At 41.3% G+C, this 15,099-nt stretch overlaps 3 protein-coding genes and 2 non-coding genes across 8 annotated transcripts; 4 read left to right on the top strand and 1 right to left on the bottom strand.

Moving 5' to 3' along the window:
• Positions 1–1,241: 1,241 nt before the first annotated feature.
• On the top strand, positions 1,242–3,179 carry LOC111493778 (serine/threonine-protein kinase RIPK-like). Its single transcript, XM_023143627.1, has 5 exons — positions 1,242–1,683; positions 1,764–1,899; positions 2,014–2,150; positions 2,251–2,374; positions 2,461–3,179. The coding sequence occupies exons 1-5, from the start codon at positions 1,294–1,296 to the stop codon at positions 2,871–2,873; spliced, it is 1,200 nt and encodes a 399-aa protein (XP_022999395.1). The 5' UTR covers positions 1,242–1,293; the 3' UTR covers positions 2,874–3,179.
• A 3,690-nt stretch (positions 3,180–6,869) lies between these two features.
• On the bottom strand, positions 6,870–11,582 carry LOC111493745 (guanine nucleotide-binding protein subunit gamma 3-like). 4 transcript variants are annotated; one of them, XM_023143573.1, is made up of 6 exons: positions 11,195–11,582; positions 9,155–10,525; positions 8,226–8,278; positions 8,093–8,137; positions 7,967–8,011; positions 6,870–7,733 (listed from the first exon to the last, which is right to left on the bottom strand). In XM_023143573.1, the coding sequence occupies exons 2-6, from the start codon at positions 9,305–9,307 to the stop codon at positions 7,268–7,270; spliced, it is 762 nt and encodes a 253-aa protein (XP_022999341.1). In that variant the 5' UTR covers positions 9,308–10,525; positions 11,195–11,582; the 3' UTR covers positions 6,870–7,267. The 4 variants fall into 4 exon arrangements, with proteins under 4 accessions (XP_022999341.1, XP_022999342.1, XP_022999343.1 ...); XM_023143574.1 differs by having other exon boundaries at positions 9,155–10,056; XM_023143575.1 differs by lacking the exon at positions 11,195–11,582 and having other exon boundaries at positions 6,870–7,503; positions 7,534–7,733; positions 9,155–11,096.
• Positions 11,583–11,609: 27 nt separating this feature from the next.
• On the top strand, positions 11,610–12,948 carry LOC111493744 (protein STRICTOSIDINE SYNTHASE-LIKE 4-like). Its single transcript, XM_023143570.1, has 4 exons — positions 11,610–12,082; positions 12,153–12,226; positions 12,301–12,537; positions 12,612–12,948. The coding sequence occupies exons 1-4, from the start codon at positions 11,675–11,677 to the stop codon at positions 12,919–12,921; spliced, it is 1,029 nt and encodes a 342-aa protein (XP_022999338.1). The 5' UTR covers positions 11,610–11,674; the 3' UTR covers positions 12,922–12,948.
• Positions 12,949–13,623: 675 nt separating this feature from the next.
• LOC111494047 lies at positions 13,624–13,759 on the top strand. Its single transcript, XR_002720112.1, has one exon. It is a non-coding gene; the product is annotated as a small nucleolar RNA Z247 (small nucleolar RNA).
• Positions 13,760–14,787: 1,028 nt separating this feature from the next.
• Positions 14,788–14,923, top strand: LOC111494046. The gene has a single exon (XR_002720111.1). It is a non-coding gene; the product is annotated as a small nucleolar RNA Z247 (small nucleolar RNA).
• Positions 14,924–15,099: the final 176 nt, after the last annotated feature.

The following is a 15,099-nucleotide window of genomic DNA, read 5'->3' as shown; positions in this document are numbered from 1 at the left end:
ACCCCTACCAACCCCAACCTTGTGAAAATGAGAAATTTTATGGGGTGGAGAACCGGAAATTCTATTTTTTAAGTTTTTAAAAATTTTATTTTAAAATTCAAACCTGTTTTTAAGCGTCTGGAAGTTTTGGATGTAAGTCAAATTTGAAGCCAATGTGAGAGCGAAATATTTAGGCTGAATGTAATGGAAATCAAAAGGCAGAAGGGTTCCTTTTGTTGACCGTGGAAGTGGTGGCGGCGGCGGCTAACAGACGGATATGTTGATGCCTCTACCGCCGTTTGAGACCGTTCTTCAGTCGCTGCCCAACTCAAACGCGTTAATCTTCGTCTACTCAATTACTAATTCATTAATCTTTTAATCTTTTATTTAAATGCTATAAAATGGAATAAGTGAAAAAGTATCAGTGTTTTTTGTTTTACTTGTATGAATGCGACACCCACACGCCGAAATGCTAGCTGTCCCTCCTATATTCACAAATACTTTTACACTAATATTATTTTCAAATTTTTCATAAATGTTTTAAAATTAAAATAGAAAATTCTTAAATATAGTGGATAAAAAATGATTTTTTTTCTTGAATTAAGTCTGAAAGAATGACAGAACAATTTTTTCTATTTTATTAAAAAGGTAATTTTGAATGTTTTGAGTAAAAATTTATGGAATGTTCCAATTCCCAAAAACATTAATGTAATTAGGGAGAGTTTATGGTCGTCAAATTATAGGTTTTCCGTTCACGCGTTTTTACAAATTTAAATGCCAAAAAAGTTAATATTTTATTTGGAAAAATAGATTGACAATAATGCCCCTTGACTTTGAATGGACGACGACATCCAATCCCAGGCCCACCCCCCTCACCCACTACACTCCTGTTCTTCACAGCATAAGAAGATTCCTTTCTCTCTGCTTCTATTTCCTGAAACTATTTATCACCCCAAATTCAAATAATGGATCAAAATAACTCATATTAATCATAATAATTATTATTATTAGATATACACACTTGATAACAAAATAAAGAAATTCAAAACAAAAAATGGAGAAAATGATGTGAAAAACTTAAAGCCCAAAAAAGAATGTATGGACTGCTTGAAATAAGCACGTGGACGGAGCAGTTGATATGTGATACAGGGTGGATTTATTGTACTAAAAAAAATTAATAATATATATTTTTTTAAATTGTTGGGTCTATAATATAAATTAATATATGATTTGGTTATTACCTGTTTCCTCTCGGCCCTGATAATTGAAGAAACAAGAAAGTAGAAGCCTATAGGAAGGGGAAAGGATCTGTGAATGGCGGTGAAGAAAATGAAGTGGAGATCCATTTTCTCCAGCTGCTGCGAGGTGGAGTCGCCGTCGTCCTCGGAGGTCATCAAAGCGGTGGCGCCGAGTAAGCCCGGTTCCTTTGGAAGGATTCCCAAACTGGATTTAACCAACCCTAACTCCACCCTCTCTGAGGACCTCTCTATCTCTCTCGCCGGATCTGACATCCACGCCTTCTCCCTCGCCGAGTTGAAGCTCGTCTCTCAGTCATTTTCCTCCTCCAACTTCCTCGGAGAGGGTGGCTTCGGCCCTGTCTACAAAGCCTTTATCGATGATACTCTTAGACCTGGCTTGCTCCCTCAGCCCGTCGCTATTAAACTCCTCGATTTGGATGGAACCCAAGGCCACAGGGAGTGGCTGGTACGTCCTCGATTTGATTGGAACTCAATTCTATTCTATTCAATTCAATGTTTAATGATTTCAATTGTATTCAATGGCAGACGGAGGTGATTTTCCTAGGGCAACTTAAGCACGCCCATCTCGTCAAGCTGATTGGTTATTGCTGCGAAGACGAACACCGGATGCTTGTCTATGAGTATATGCCCAGAGGAAGCTTGGAGAATCAGCTTTTCAAAAGTACGAAATGCAATCCATTACCTCCGCATTTCTTTTCTCTTTTTTTTTTTTTTTTTTTTTTTTCCTCAAATTGAGCGAAGTTTGATCAAGATCAATGCGTTGGTTGGTGCGCAGAATATTCGATCCCATTGCCGTGGTCGACGAGAATGAAGATCGCTCTTGGAGCTGCGAAGGGTCTGGCGTTCCTCCACGAAGCAGATAAACCAGTAATTTACCGAGATTTCAAAGCTTCCAACATACTGCTCGATTCTGTAAGCAAGCCTGATGTTGATACTGATACTACGGATACTGAGAGATTGCTATTGTGAATCCAATCCAGAATTGAATGTTGTTGGTGTTTCTGTATTTCAGGATTATACTGCGAAACTGTCTGATTTCGGGCTGGCCAAAGACGGTCCAGAAGGAGACAACACGCACGTCTCCACTCGAGTAATGGGCACGCATGGATATGCAGCGCCGGAGTATATAATGACTGGTAAGCACCGTATTGTATACTCCATCTAGATACATAGATCATGAACTTGTTGGTTAAGTTATGTGTTCGAATTAATTATGATTCAGGGCATTTGACGGCGATGAGTGATGTATATAGCTTCGGAGTAGTGCTTTTGGAGCTGCTAACAGGGCGGAGGTCGGTGGAGAAGAGCAGCCGTAAGAGGCAGCAGAACTTGGCAGAATGGGCAAGGCCGATGCTGAACGATCCCAGGAAGCTAAGCCGTTTAATAGACCCGAGACTTGAAGGCCAATACTCTGAAATGGGATCTCAGAAAGCAGCCTCATTGGCGTACCAGTGCTTAAGCCACCGCCCAAAGCAGAGGCCCACCATGAGCGCCGTCGTGAAGGTATTAGAGCCACTCAAGGATTTCGATGACATTTCTGCAGGCACCTTCGTTTACACGGTTGTGTCCCAAGACGATGCCCGCAAGAAACGAACGGGAAATTGTAGTGCAGAAGAAGCCATTCCATCCACCTGACGAGGATGAACAGCCGAATTCAATTGAAATGTGAATCATGATGCGCTCAACTGTAGATACACAATTAGCAGAGGATTTGGTTGGTTTTTGTTTGAAATTAAAGCGCCGCCACTGGGTTTGTTCTTGTTGGCACTGGAAGGGATCATAGTTAATCGGCATGCCATGAGAGATGAGTTGCTTCAATTTCCTCCTCAACGCACGGATCTAGCGCATTAATTAGTTAATTAATTGAGTGTGGTGTGCTGTGTTATAATACTCGATTTTTAAACAAAAAAAAAAAAAAAAAAAAAGACCCATTCAAATCAACAATTCTCCCTTCCCCTCCATCCCATCATTGAATTCTAATGCGTCCACATCGCCAAATACAGCGAAGCAGCTTTGACTTGGAAAAATTACTCTAAAACAAAGAAAAGAGGAAACCGCATCGAAAACCGCCCATCCATTTCTCAATGGTGATGAGCATGACTTCCACTTCGGTCGCCTTTATTTATTTATTTATTATATTTATTTTTAAACTTTTTGGATATGTCAAAAGAGTGACCTTTGTAAAGTGAAACACCCTTGATGCAGACATTGTTGTCGATAGAATTGTTTGAGCAAAACACGGTTAACTATGAAGTTCCTATGATCGAGCCTTTAAGGAGGTGCATAACTTTTTGTAGTCACTTTTTCTACAGGATAACTCTTATTCGAATGTGGTCTATTTGGGCCTTTTTTTGCTCCGGATGTGTAATTATAATAGGAGCCAACGTCAAGTTTGGCAATTGGGTAAGTTGCATGAAGTCCCACATCTTTTTTATGAATTTTGAAGATATGATTCTAATGGTGAAATTAGCTATCTGAAGATGGCATCTTGTTGTAAAACTGTTAGTGAAAGAGGGATTTATTGAATGGTTGATGAGATGATTAATAAATTTTGAAGAGCAAGAATGCTCTCTATATATATACAATACAAATATATATCTAGAAAATTTACCTAGAAATCTGTTAATGAACCCGTAAACAAATTAAATCAAAACAAAATCTAATCAAATCAAGAGGAAATCAAATAAAACTAAATCTAACCCTAACCAAGATTTAATTAGATACTACCTGACATCAATCTAAACAATCTTTAACACTCCTCCTTGTTTAGATACTAAACTGAATTCCTAAGTTTTTTTTTCTGAACACCCATCTTGCTCCAATTATCTTTTAGAGGTCGATCAACCAACTCCCAGATTTTGTTTTTCTTGATCACTGAAAGCTCCTCCTCTGACAGGTGCATCATCAACCAAAATATCTTGTTGTTCATCTTCAGACAATTTTAGTCGTTCATCTTCACAATTTTAGTCGTTCATCTTCAGACTCTTCTAATATACCAACAAAGATGCCAACTTCTTACTTTTTGTCAAGCTTATCACGCTTCCTGTGGAATGTAAGTGAAGTAAAGACACCCAAATACTCTAAGGAACTTTAAAGAATGTTTGTAACCATACAAAACTTCCACTGGTGTCAGGTCCTTCACAGCTTTTGTTGAAATTTGATTTTGCAAGCACATAATAGTATTTGCTGCTTTTCCCCAAAAACATTTTGGAAGATCCTTCTCATGAAGCATGCATCTCGGTCATCTCCATTATGAATCTATTCCTCCTTTCACTGACGCAAGAGTGTATGGTGTTATCAATTGATGTTCAATGCCAATTCCAGCCTCTTCACAAAACTTGTTAAAAGTTTATGAAGTGTATTTCTTGCTATTATCTGATCTTATGGTCTGAATCAAGCATGCACCTTCATTCTCAACTTTGGCTTTGAATTTCCAAAATACACCCGCAACTTTTGACTTTTGCTTCAGCAAGAATATCCAACACATTCTTGTTAGATCATTAATAAAAGCAATGTAATAAAGATTACTATTTAATGATGGTGTTTGCTGAGGACCACAAAGCTCAGTATGAACAAGCTGTAGTTTTTTCGAGGCTCCCCATGCTTGTTTAGGAAAGGGTTGCCTATGTTGCTTCCCAAAATTACAAGTACGGCAAGGAGGCATGTCCTTACCAATGTCAGGGAGTTCTTCTACCAGCTTCTTTGTTTGCATCGGAAGCAAACCTCGATGATGAAAGTGTCTAAGTCTTTTGTGCCAAATCTCATTGGCACTAACTCTGGATATAAAGGTTGTTGGATTTAGAGCAAAGCTTTTTCCTTCCATTTTGACATTGAACAAGTCTTTGCCACTAGCATCTTTGATCAAGCACTGCTTATTCTCAAACAACACTTTATAGCCTTTATCAAGTAACTGACCAATGCTTAACAGATTTTGATCAATTTTAGGCACAAATAAAACATTCGGAATAAATTTTGTACCTTCATAGCTTGTTATAGCTATTGTGCCTTTTCCCTTGACTTCCAAGCGTTCACCATTGTCAATCCTCACTCTCTTATCTTCGGTGTCTCTTAATTCCTCAAAAAACTCCTTGTTATATGTCATATGATTTGTGCACCCACCGTCAATCAACCAGCTCTCGCTTGATTCTTTGCTTGAGGAAGAAGTGACCATAAACAATTGATCTTCTTCTTCTGGATCAACTACCTGTGCATCTACTTCTTTCACTTGATCTTTGGCTTTGCAGATCACAGCTTCATGTCCAAGTTGATTGCATTTGGAGCAGAAGGTGTCAAGTCTTCACCAACACTTGTATGGTGGATGACCTTTCTTTTCACAATGGCGACAAGGTGGAAAGAATTTTTTGAAACCTCTTTCTTTTGTCTTTTGAAAATTGGCAGATGGATCTCCATTCGTCGATTGGTTTTTGAAAATTTTCTTGTTTTTATACCTGCTGTTGTCTTGATGCTTGACATGCAAGGCACCTTCAATCACCCCTTCTTGCCTCATAGAACTCCTTTGCTCTTGTGCTTGTAGAGCATTCAAGAGCTCTGTAAGAGAAATCTTTGACAAGTCTTTGGTGTTCTCCAGAGTAGTAATGGTGGCTTCAAACTTCTCTGGAACAGTGACTAGCAGCTTTTCAACGATCCTGGAATCATTTAATACAAAACCAAGCAATCTCACCTTGTTGGCAATGTTGAGAAGTCTGTCAAAGTACTCTTTCACCGGTTCAGACTCCTTCATCTTCTGCAACTCGAAATCCCTAATCAAATTCAGGGCTTTCATTCTACGAATCCTCTCATCTCGGCCTTGAGATAATCCTAGATTTCTTTGGCTGTTTTGAGAGACATTATTCGCATGAAGATCATTTGAGATACAGCGGCAAATAGGCAAGCTTTCGCCTTTGATTTTCTTTTCCTTCTGTAATTTGATTTGTGCTACAGTAGAATTTGCTGGAAGCGGAGGGACCTCGTAATCTCTTCTATTGCTTCCCAAAGATCCAAGGCCTCCAAATAAGTTTCCATATGAACTGCCCACATTTGATAATTGTATCCAAGGCCTCCAAATAAGTCTCCATATGAATTGCCCACATTTGATAATTGTCTCCATCGAAGATTGGTGGTGCAACAACGGAAAAACGGGATTCTCCTTCCTTCTTGATCTCACATATCCCTTAAGAGAATAGCTCTGATACCAATTGTTAGTGGAAGATGAATTTATTGAATGGTTGATGAGAAGATTGATAAATTTTGAAGAGCAAGAATGCTCTATATATATATATAGAATACAAATAGATATCTAGAAAATCTACCTAGAAATCGATTAACAAACGAGTAAACAAATCAAATCAAGAGTAAATCAAATAAAAACTAAATCTAATTCGAAGATTTAATTAGATACTAACTGACAACTGACAGCAATCTAAACAAATACGTGATCTTTAACACAAACTCCATAGGATTAAATGGCAGGCACCTTGTATATTATGTCATCATCTGTACTTGAAAAGTGTTTCATGCATCTCTGTAAGGTTAAGCAGGAAAGCCGTTTCAGTGTGTGGCTTAAGAAAGAGGTCTCAATTTTGAACTGAGCAAGTTGCATTACCAAATAATGGTGTGCTGTGAAAAGGTTTAAGTCTTGAATATTATTGATTTCATTCATCCAGAAACGGCCTCTACAATCAACTAATACTGTTTGGTAAAAAAAAATTGATTATTATGATATTGCAGTGGCAGTGGCATGGGACCGCCCCTTCCTTCTCCATTACCAAACTGACGCTTTTATGGACCTGAGCTGACCCTCTCCCAGTTCGTGCAGGCGAGGAGCTTAGGATGCTTCGTTCTTCTCACTGTTGTTGCAGTTACAGTTACAGCTCAGTTGCTAAGCATTTTTGTCTCGCCCACTAACTTCCTCAGCGAACACTGTACCTTAGTTTTTACATTCTCGGGACTGGTTCACATTCCATAACTGAACTGCTCGAAGCTTCCCAAAGAGATACAGGTTAACTAAGGGAGTGAGCAGTGGTCTCTGGCTAGCAACACAAATGGCATGGATTACAGCAGCAGTTTCCAGTACACCCACACCCACAACAGCCTCTGCTGCTGCTACCAAAACAGCAACAAGGTTGTATTTTTGGACATTTTCCTAATGAGCATTTGCATTTGCATTTGCATTCACAGCAAGGGCATTCAGGGCAGGAGCAGGAAGGTAATGAACAACTGCTACAACATTGGCTGCATGAGATGGTTGGACAACAGCACGAGCATCCAGGTAGCGTTGGACAACAGCACGAGCATCGGAGTAGCGTTGGACAAGTGAAACAATTCCCACACTGCCCGCACCCGCTGCAACACTGCCACTTGGGTAATTTACAGCTGCCACATGATAGGCATTTACATGGATTATTACAGTTGCAGCAGGGTGGGATTTCAAGATGGATCGAGCATCCAGCATAACAGCAACAGCAAATCCAGGATAATTTACAACAGGGGAATCCACTGCATCAAGTGAGAACTAATCTGAGTCAAATGCACTAGACAATACCCTGACTATGCAGAATGCAGAGTACAGATCTGAGTCAATTAGCAATGGAAATAAGGGAAGTCCAGATCTGGTCTACTAGTATTTGATTCGGTTAGTATATTCATAGTTTCCAAACACAAAAGACCCACCTATAGTCTAATTCAAGATTCATCTTAACCTAAGCAATGAAAGATAAGGCGAATCATACCAAAGCCATTTCCAAAATTGACATCTGCGGCGATGCTTCTTGTATCTGATCAAAAGAAGAAATATATAGCGTGAATGATTAACTACAAAGACTTTTAGAAAATTAAAATGATGAGAAACCCCTTACGTTGGTATCAAGGGATCTGAGTTGGCGATCACATGGTCAGCTACCCTGCAAAGTGAAAAAGAGAGCACAAATCAACTAAACGATAGCTAACTGGAAGAGCAAAAAACCCAATTTATTCCGAAGGTATACATACTCTTTGCAGCATCTAGAAGCAGGTGGAAGGCCTTCGGTAGACTTCAATTCTTCCTGCTCCAGAATCATCGTGAAGGAAAGCTTGTTAATTTTTCATAATGAATCGGGATATTAGGAGAAAGCAATGCAGGAAACAATCCCAAATGATTACAATGGGATTCCTCATGTAATCAAAACCCAACCCAAATTTGAAAAGGTATCGATAATCCCGTAGGTAGTGTTCTGTTCCCATACTTTCTTCCTTAAACTTTGTAGGAACGATGTGTTAGGGTATCCAATACACTGGAACAAGAGCTCAAATGTTAAAGGGAAAAGAACAAAAATGTAAATAGCTACATTAGATCTTCAACAGAAACCTTTTAGAAGAAAAGAACAAGAGACAAAATCAAAGGGGTAAATTATTTGGTGATAATTGATTTGGGATAAAAGTGCAAATAAACACTACTTTTGATTTGTAGCATGTTGAGAGCTCAAAACATGGAACGGTGAAGTGTGACTTGAAGGATGTCCCACCCCCAACACACGCAAACAATATAAGGGGCAAATTCCGGAAAGTCTCCAAAACCCAACAATGGGGATCTGTCAATTTCGCTCCCTATGCGCCGAAACTAAGCATAAGATCACCCACGTCGAAATGTAGGCAATATAGATAGCTTGCACCTTTCAAGTCTGTCAAAGAATACGTCTAGGAAGGACTTAGCTTGAATTACAGCAGAGGGGATGCTGGTTAAAATTTAGCAAGTGGGGAGGAATCCAAGACTTAGGTTTCAATTGGGTTGTGAAGAAGAAGAAGAAGAAGAAGAAGAAGAAGAAGAAGAAGAAGAAGAAGAAGAAGAAGAAGCAGAAGTTGATTCAGGGTGAGGAAAGAAAGGGGATTCGCATGCATCGAGAGTTAAAAAGAAAGAAAAAGCAGAGAAAAATGAAATGTACCTCGAGGAAACCAATCTCCCTCTCGAGCATCTGAACCTTGGCAGCTTGTCGGCGCTTTCCATACAAATCTGGATACTGAGGAGGCGACTTGGGATATGGGGGCGGGAGAGATGGAATTGAAGAAGAGGATGCTGGGCGAGTAGGAGTAGCCATTGGGGGAAGCAAGGAAGAGTGCAGGAGGTGAATTACAGAAATGGGAAAGCAAGCAGTGACAGGGCACAAATCAAGTAAACATAAGGGAAAGAGAATAGTGTGTTGTCACTTCTGGTACCAAGTACAGTTATGAAACACCAGAAGTTGCAGAGAGAAAATAGTGAGAAGCGGAAAATGATGGATGGAGTTGTACGAAGGGGAAGCAAATTAAGAAAAGATAGTGAGGAGGAGGGGGGGCGGTAAATAAGACGCCCTGACACGGACAGATTACGAGTGAGGCAAAAGAAAGAACAGGCTCCTACATCCCATGATAAAATGGAGCTTCATTTGAAATGGGGTTGGAGGATGGGAGGTTAAAAGAGTAATAATAATGATGATGGGGTTCAAAAGAGGAAGATTGGTTGTAGGCAATAGGGAAAACAGAGGGGGAGATGGAAAGGGGAAGAGGAGGAAAGGGAGGGAAATTACAGGTTTGACACTCATGGGAGGCAGTAATGGCAATGGTAATGGTAAAGGTGAAAAAGGCTGCTCTGAAATGGCCATATGGGAGTGTCTGTTTTGTACGAACCCATTTAGCAAAATTTAAGGCGTCTGTGATGAGTTTGAGTAGAAGGAGTTGAAGGGGGGGAGAATTTTGGAGGAGTGAGAAGCCCATGTGGATGCGTGTGTGGATCTTTCAGTGATTTTTGTCTTTGCCTTCTCTGGGTCTCTGCCGCTGCCCCTGCGCTGGTGACTCACCACTCCACCCACTGCATTGCAGAGCAAAGAAAGAAAGAAAGCAAGCAAGAGAGCAAGAAAGAAGCGAAAAGCACGATGGAAGCAACCATCTCAGACCCCACGTGAGCACTACGTAGGAGAGAGACAGAGATATTCAAACACATACTCTACACTCAACTTCACTTCAAACACATTCATTCACAAAGTTTTCAACCTAAGCTCATTTTCTTTTCTTTTTTTTATCATTAAAACAGATTCGGACTCTGTGCTCACAGCAGATCAGCAGAAATAAAGCCTTTCCCGACATTGCTACTCTTCCTATACGTTTTGTTCTTCGTTTCGTTTTCTGGGCAACCTCTTCTTCTTCTCTTTCTATATTCTTCCACTCTTCCTTTGCCCAGCTTTCTTGTGGAAATTGCAAGCTCGAACAAGAAGAGGGAAAAGGGGCATGCCACAATCATTGGATACACAAACAGCAGCTAATGTTTACCTTCCTCATTCCTTCAAAATAAGCATTGGAACTTTTGAGTCAAGTAAAGGAAGAGGTTATAAGGGTCCCAAGCATGAGTGGATATATGGGGTTGCCTCACAGTTGCAGTTCAGAAAGATGGTCTTGAAAATAGAGAAATTTGTGTCCTTTTATACTCCTCCTTGTCCTACGTTATAATGCATGCCTAACAACTCCTTTGTTACTCAGGAATTAACAAAGAAACCAAACCTAAAAAACCACGCACACCTCCAACTTGAGAAAAAGAAAAGAAACAGAACCCCAGTTTACGTGGAAGGGATATCCCCGTCGTTCTACAGAGGCGATTTCCGAACTGTAGAAGCGTCGGAACAGGGGAGTTTTATTTATTTGTTTATTTAGTGGTGGTGAGTGGTAGGTGGTGAGAGTGGGCTCGTGACAACGTAGGTGGGGTTCACCTCACACCCCGCTCTGCCACCATCACCGTTCACCAGACACAGCCACAGAGGACAGAGAGCGCAGAGCGCAGAGCGCAGTGGCAGGGTTTTCCATTTTTTTAAAAGCTCGAGGCACTGTTTCGCTTGTGGCCTCTGCTAACGTGAGCTGGTAAGCCTTTTCAATGATTGAGGTTCGAGACAGAATTTGATTTTGTATGAAACATAGAATAGAATAGAATAGAGTTGTTGTTGGGTGGTGCAGTTTACCTGTTTGATAAATTGACAAGCCAGCCATTCCCCGCTCTGGGCTTCCGCCTTTCCCAAACGGCCTTGCTTGCTTCTTCAATGCTTTGCTTTGCTTTGCTGCCTCTACCAATTTCGGCCTTCCAACAGTCGCCACCCACTCATTTGGGTCTTCTACTTCCATTTAACCCCAACTTTTCAGCCCCAACCAAAATACAAACCTTTAAATAATACATGATTTATCCACTAAATTATGCTCAACCCATTTACAATTAACTGAAGTAAAACAAAATTTAAAGATTATCCTCAATATAGATTGAATTTAAGGTGGAAATTTGTTGGGTGAATTAGATAGAGCCACGTGGGTGATTTTGTTAGATTGAAGCGGGGAATATCATCAAATTTATAATATTAATCGAAATTCATTGACAATAGTTACTATGATTGCATAAGTTGGGCATTGATTTATACAGAGATAGGAATCTGGCGCCGCGTGTGATTGTCATGGTCGAAAGGGAAGCCACGTCTGGGGCGTCGAAGTCATGGGCACCGGCAGTGGGAGGCATTCTGATAGCTTCCTTCGTCGGCGTGTGTGTCCAGATAATGTTCTTCTCGCCCATATCCCCAGACCCAGTTCTTGAATTGCCTTCTGCCAGCTCCTCCTTTCCCGCACTCAACAACGAGTTGCAGAAGCTAAGTAAACTGGGAGAGGGCTTTCTGAAGGGTCCGGAAGATGTTTGTGTGGATTCATCGGCAGGTATTGTATATACCGCTACCAGAGACGGCTGGATCAAGCGAATCCATCCCAACGGATCTTGGGAGAATTGGAAGAACACCCACTCCCAAACTCTGCTTGGACTCGCCCAATCCCCATCCAAGGACGGCGGAATCCTCGTTTGTGATACTCAAAAGGTATTCAGATTCATTTAATTTTCATGGAAGATCGAATCCGAGTTTATAATTTCATTTTCATGCGCGACAGGGCATCCTTAAGGTGAAGGATGATGGGTTCTCTGTTATTGTTTCTTCACATGTGAACCAAACCAGAATTATAAGGTAATGAATGGGTTTATTTCTGGGGTCTTTAAAACAGCTGCTGAATAGTAACAATTGTTTGAATAATTGAACAGCTTTCCAGACGACGTGGTGGAGGCGGCAGATGGCAGCCTTTACTTCAGCGATGCAAGCGCTAAATTTGGACTGCACAATTGGTATCTGGACTTTCTGGAAGCGAAACCTCATGGTCGCCTCCTTAAGTACGACCCTTCCTCAAACCGAGTATCCACCCTTCTCGATGGTCTCCGTTTTGCCAACGGCGTTGCTCTCTCCGCAGACCAACGCTATGTGGTTGTCTGCGAAAGCTTCAAGTAAGTACTCTTGCAGTGGTCTTACTTGGTTACAGCATGGAATGTCCTATAAACGATGCGTTTCTGAATGGTAGATATAGATGCGTCAAGTATTGGGTGAAGGGGGAGAAGGAAGGGGAAACGGAAATATTGATCGACAATCTTCCGGGATCGCCAGACAACATAAACCTGGGTCCGGACGGGTCGTTTTGGATCGCTGTGATCCAGCCGGTTCGTGATGGGTGGGAGTGGTTTGTGAGGTGTAAGATGGGAAGGCACATTCTGGCGAGTTTTCCGAGTATGTATGAGCTGCTTGTCAGCGGCGTAGGGCAGAAAGCGACGGTGATCAAAGTGGGGGCGGATGGGAGGATTATTAGGAGACTGGACGATCCTGATGGGTGTTAGAATTGGTCAATCCATTAGAATAGCTTGAAGTTGGTCATGCCATAAGAATAGGCTTACTTCGTTAGTTTCCTATGAAATCGGATCTATTAGTTAATCTTTTGCCAATATAAATAGAATATGTCCTCAATAGTGTGAGGTACAGTTTTGCATAAACTTGATATGGTATCAGAGCAGAAATAAGATCCACGAGATCCATAGCCTCTGCTGTTAAACATGTCAATCCCAATCAACACAATGTCTTCTCCGTCGATCAGTCAGGTGATTAGTGTTAAGCTTACACAAGAAAATTATCTACTGTGGTCTACCCAAATCCTTCCCTACTTGCGTAGCCAAAACCTTGTTGGTTTTGTGGATGGATCCATGCCTGCACCAAGCCAGACGATCGCCGTTGAACCAAGTGAAGAAACAGGGAATCGCAAAATTATCATCAACCCTGAGTTCACAGTCTGGTACCCCCAGGACCAGCTGGTACTCAGCCTCATCAACTCATCAGTCACTGAGGAGGTTCTCAGCACGATGGTTGGAATCACCACTGCACGAGAAGCCTGGATTACGCTGGAGCGACAATTTGCTTCCACATCTCGAGCAAGAGCAATGCAGATCCGTATGGAACTCTCTACTATCCAGAAAAAGGACATGACAATTGCTGACTACTTTCGTAAAGTAAAACATCTTGGTGATACACTTGCTGCCATTGGCAAGCGAATAGAGGATGAAGAACTCATCGCCTACATGCTGCAAGGACTTGGTCCAGATTATGATCCTCTAGTCACAAGCATTACAACCAGAACAGATGTATACACTGTCAGCGACGTGTATGCTCACATGCTGAGCTATGAGATGCGGCACTTGCGTAAGGGTACATTTGAGCAACTTTCATCTGCTAACAATGTCAATAGGATATCCATTCGTGGAGGTGCCAATGGAGGTCGAGGTAGTCGCGGTCGTAGTCGTCAGTTAAATAGTGGTCATGGACAATCAAGGCGTACTGTGAACAATCCTGGACGTCAACCATCAAAGACACAAAGCAGCTCAGGCATTGTCTGTCAGATTTGTGGTAAGCCCAATCACGATGCTTTGCAATGCTGGCACAGATTTGATCAGGCATATCAAGCCGAAAATAATCTCAAACAAGCAGCTTTGGCAACTAGTGGATACACTAGNAATTGGTCAATCCATTAGAATAGCTTGAAGTTAGTCATGCCATAAGAATAGGCTTACTTCGTTAGTTTCCTATGAAATCGGATCTATTAGTTAATCTTTTGCCAATATAAATAGAATATGTCCTCAATAGTGTGAGGTACAGTTTTGCATAAACTTGATATGGTATCAGAGCAGAAATAAGATCCACGAGATCCATAGCCTCTGCTGTTAAACATGTCAATCCCAATCAACACAATGTCTTCTCCGTCGATCAGTCAGGTGATTAGTGTTAAGCTTACACAAGAAAATTATCTACTGTGGTCTACCCAAATCCTTCCCTACTTGCGTAGCCAAAACCTTGTTGGTTTTGTGGATGGATCCATGCCTGCACCAAGCCAGACGATCGCCGTTGAACCAAGTGAAGAAACAGGGAATCGCAAAATTATCATCAACCCTGAGTTCACAGTCTGGTACCCCCAGGACCAGCTGGTACTCAGCCTCATCAACTCATCAGTCACTGAGGAGGTTCTCAGCACGATGGTTGGAATCACCACTGCACGAGAAGCCTGGATTACGCTGGAGCGACAATTTGCTTCCACATCTCGAGCAAGAGCAATGCAGATCCGTATGGAACTCTCTACTATCCAGAAAAAGGACATGACAATTGCTGACTACTTTCGTAAAGTAAAACATCTTGGTGATACACTTGCTGCCATTGGCAAGCGAATAGAGGATGAAGAACTCATCGCCTACATGCTGCAAGGACTTGGTCCAGATTATGATCCTCTAGTCACAAGCATTACAACCAGAACAGATGTATACACTGTCAGCGACGTGTATGCTCACATGCTGAGCTATGAGATGCGGCACTTGCGTAAGGGTACATTTGAGCGACTTTCATCATCCAACATATCAAGTTTATGCAAAACTGTGCCTCATACTATTGAGGACATATTCTATTTATATTGGCAAAAGATTAACTAATAGATCCGATTTCATAGGAAACTAACGAAGTAAGCCTATTCTTATGGCATG

Source organism: Cucurbita maxima, unplaced genomic scaffold (genome assembly GCF_002738345.1).
Source record: "Cucurbita maxima cultivar Rimu unplaced genomic scaffold, Cmax_1.0 Cma_Scf00019, whole genome shotgun sequence".
In the NCBI taxonomy this organism is placed as follows: Eukaryota; Viridiplantae; Streptophyta; class Magnoliopsida; order Cucurbitales; family Cucurbitaceae; genus Cucurbita; species Cucurbita maxima.
This window is presented reverse-complemented; position numbering and strand designations above follow the sequence as displayed.

Coding starts and splice junctions, on each gene's coding strand:
- LOC111493745 (XM_023143573.1), bottom strand. CDS start 9,307: ATGGCTACTCCTACTCGCCCAGCATCCTCTTCTTCAATTCCATCTCTC. Junction 8,279..9,154: donor GGGAGATTGGTTTCCTCGAG/GTACATTTCATT, acceptor ATTCTGGAGCAG/GAAGAATTGAAGTCTACCGA. Junction 7,734..7,966: donor CAATTTTGGAAATGGCTTTG/GTATGATTCGCC, acceptor CACTTGATGCAG/TGGATTCCCCTGTTGTAAAT.
- LOC111493778 (XM_023143627.1), top strand. CDS start 1,294: ATGGCGGTGAAGAAAATGAAGTGGAGATCCATTTTCTCCAGCTGCTGC. Junction 1,684..1,763: donor AAGGCCACAGGGAGTGGCTG/GTACGTCCTCGA, acceptor ATTCAATGGCAG/ACGGAGGTGATTTTCCTAGG. Junction 2,375..2,460: donor GCCGGAGTATATAATGACTG/GTAAGCACCGTA, acceptor ATTATGATTCAG/GGCATTTGACGGCGATGAGT.
- LOC111493744 (XM_023143570.1), top strand. CDS start 11,675: ATGGTCGAAAGGGAAGCCACGTCTGGGGCGTCGAAGTCATGGGCACCG. Junction 12,227..12,300: donor AACCAAACCAGAATTATAAG/GTAATGAATGGG, acceptor ATAATTGAACAG/CTTTCCAGACGACGTGGTGG. Junction 12,538..12,611: donor GTTGTCTGCGAAAGCTTCAA/GTAAGTACTCTT, acceptor TCTGAATGGTAG/ATATAGATGCGTCAAGTATT.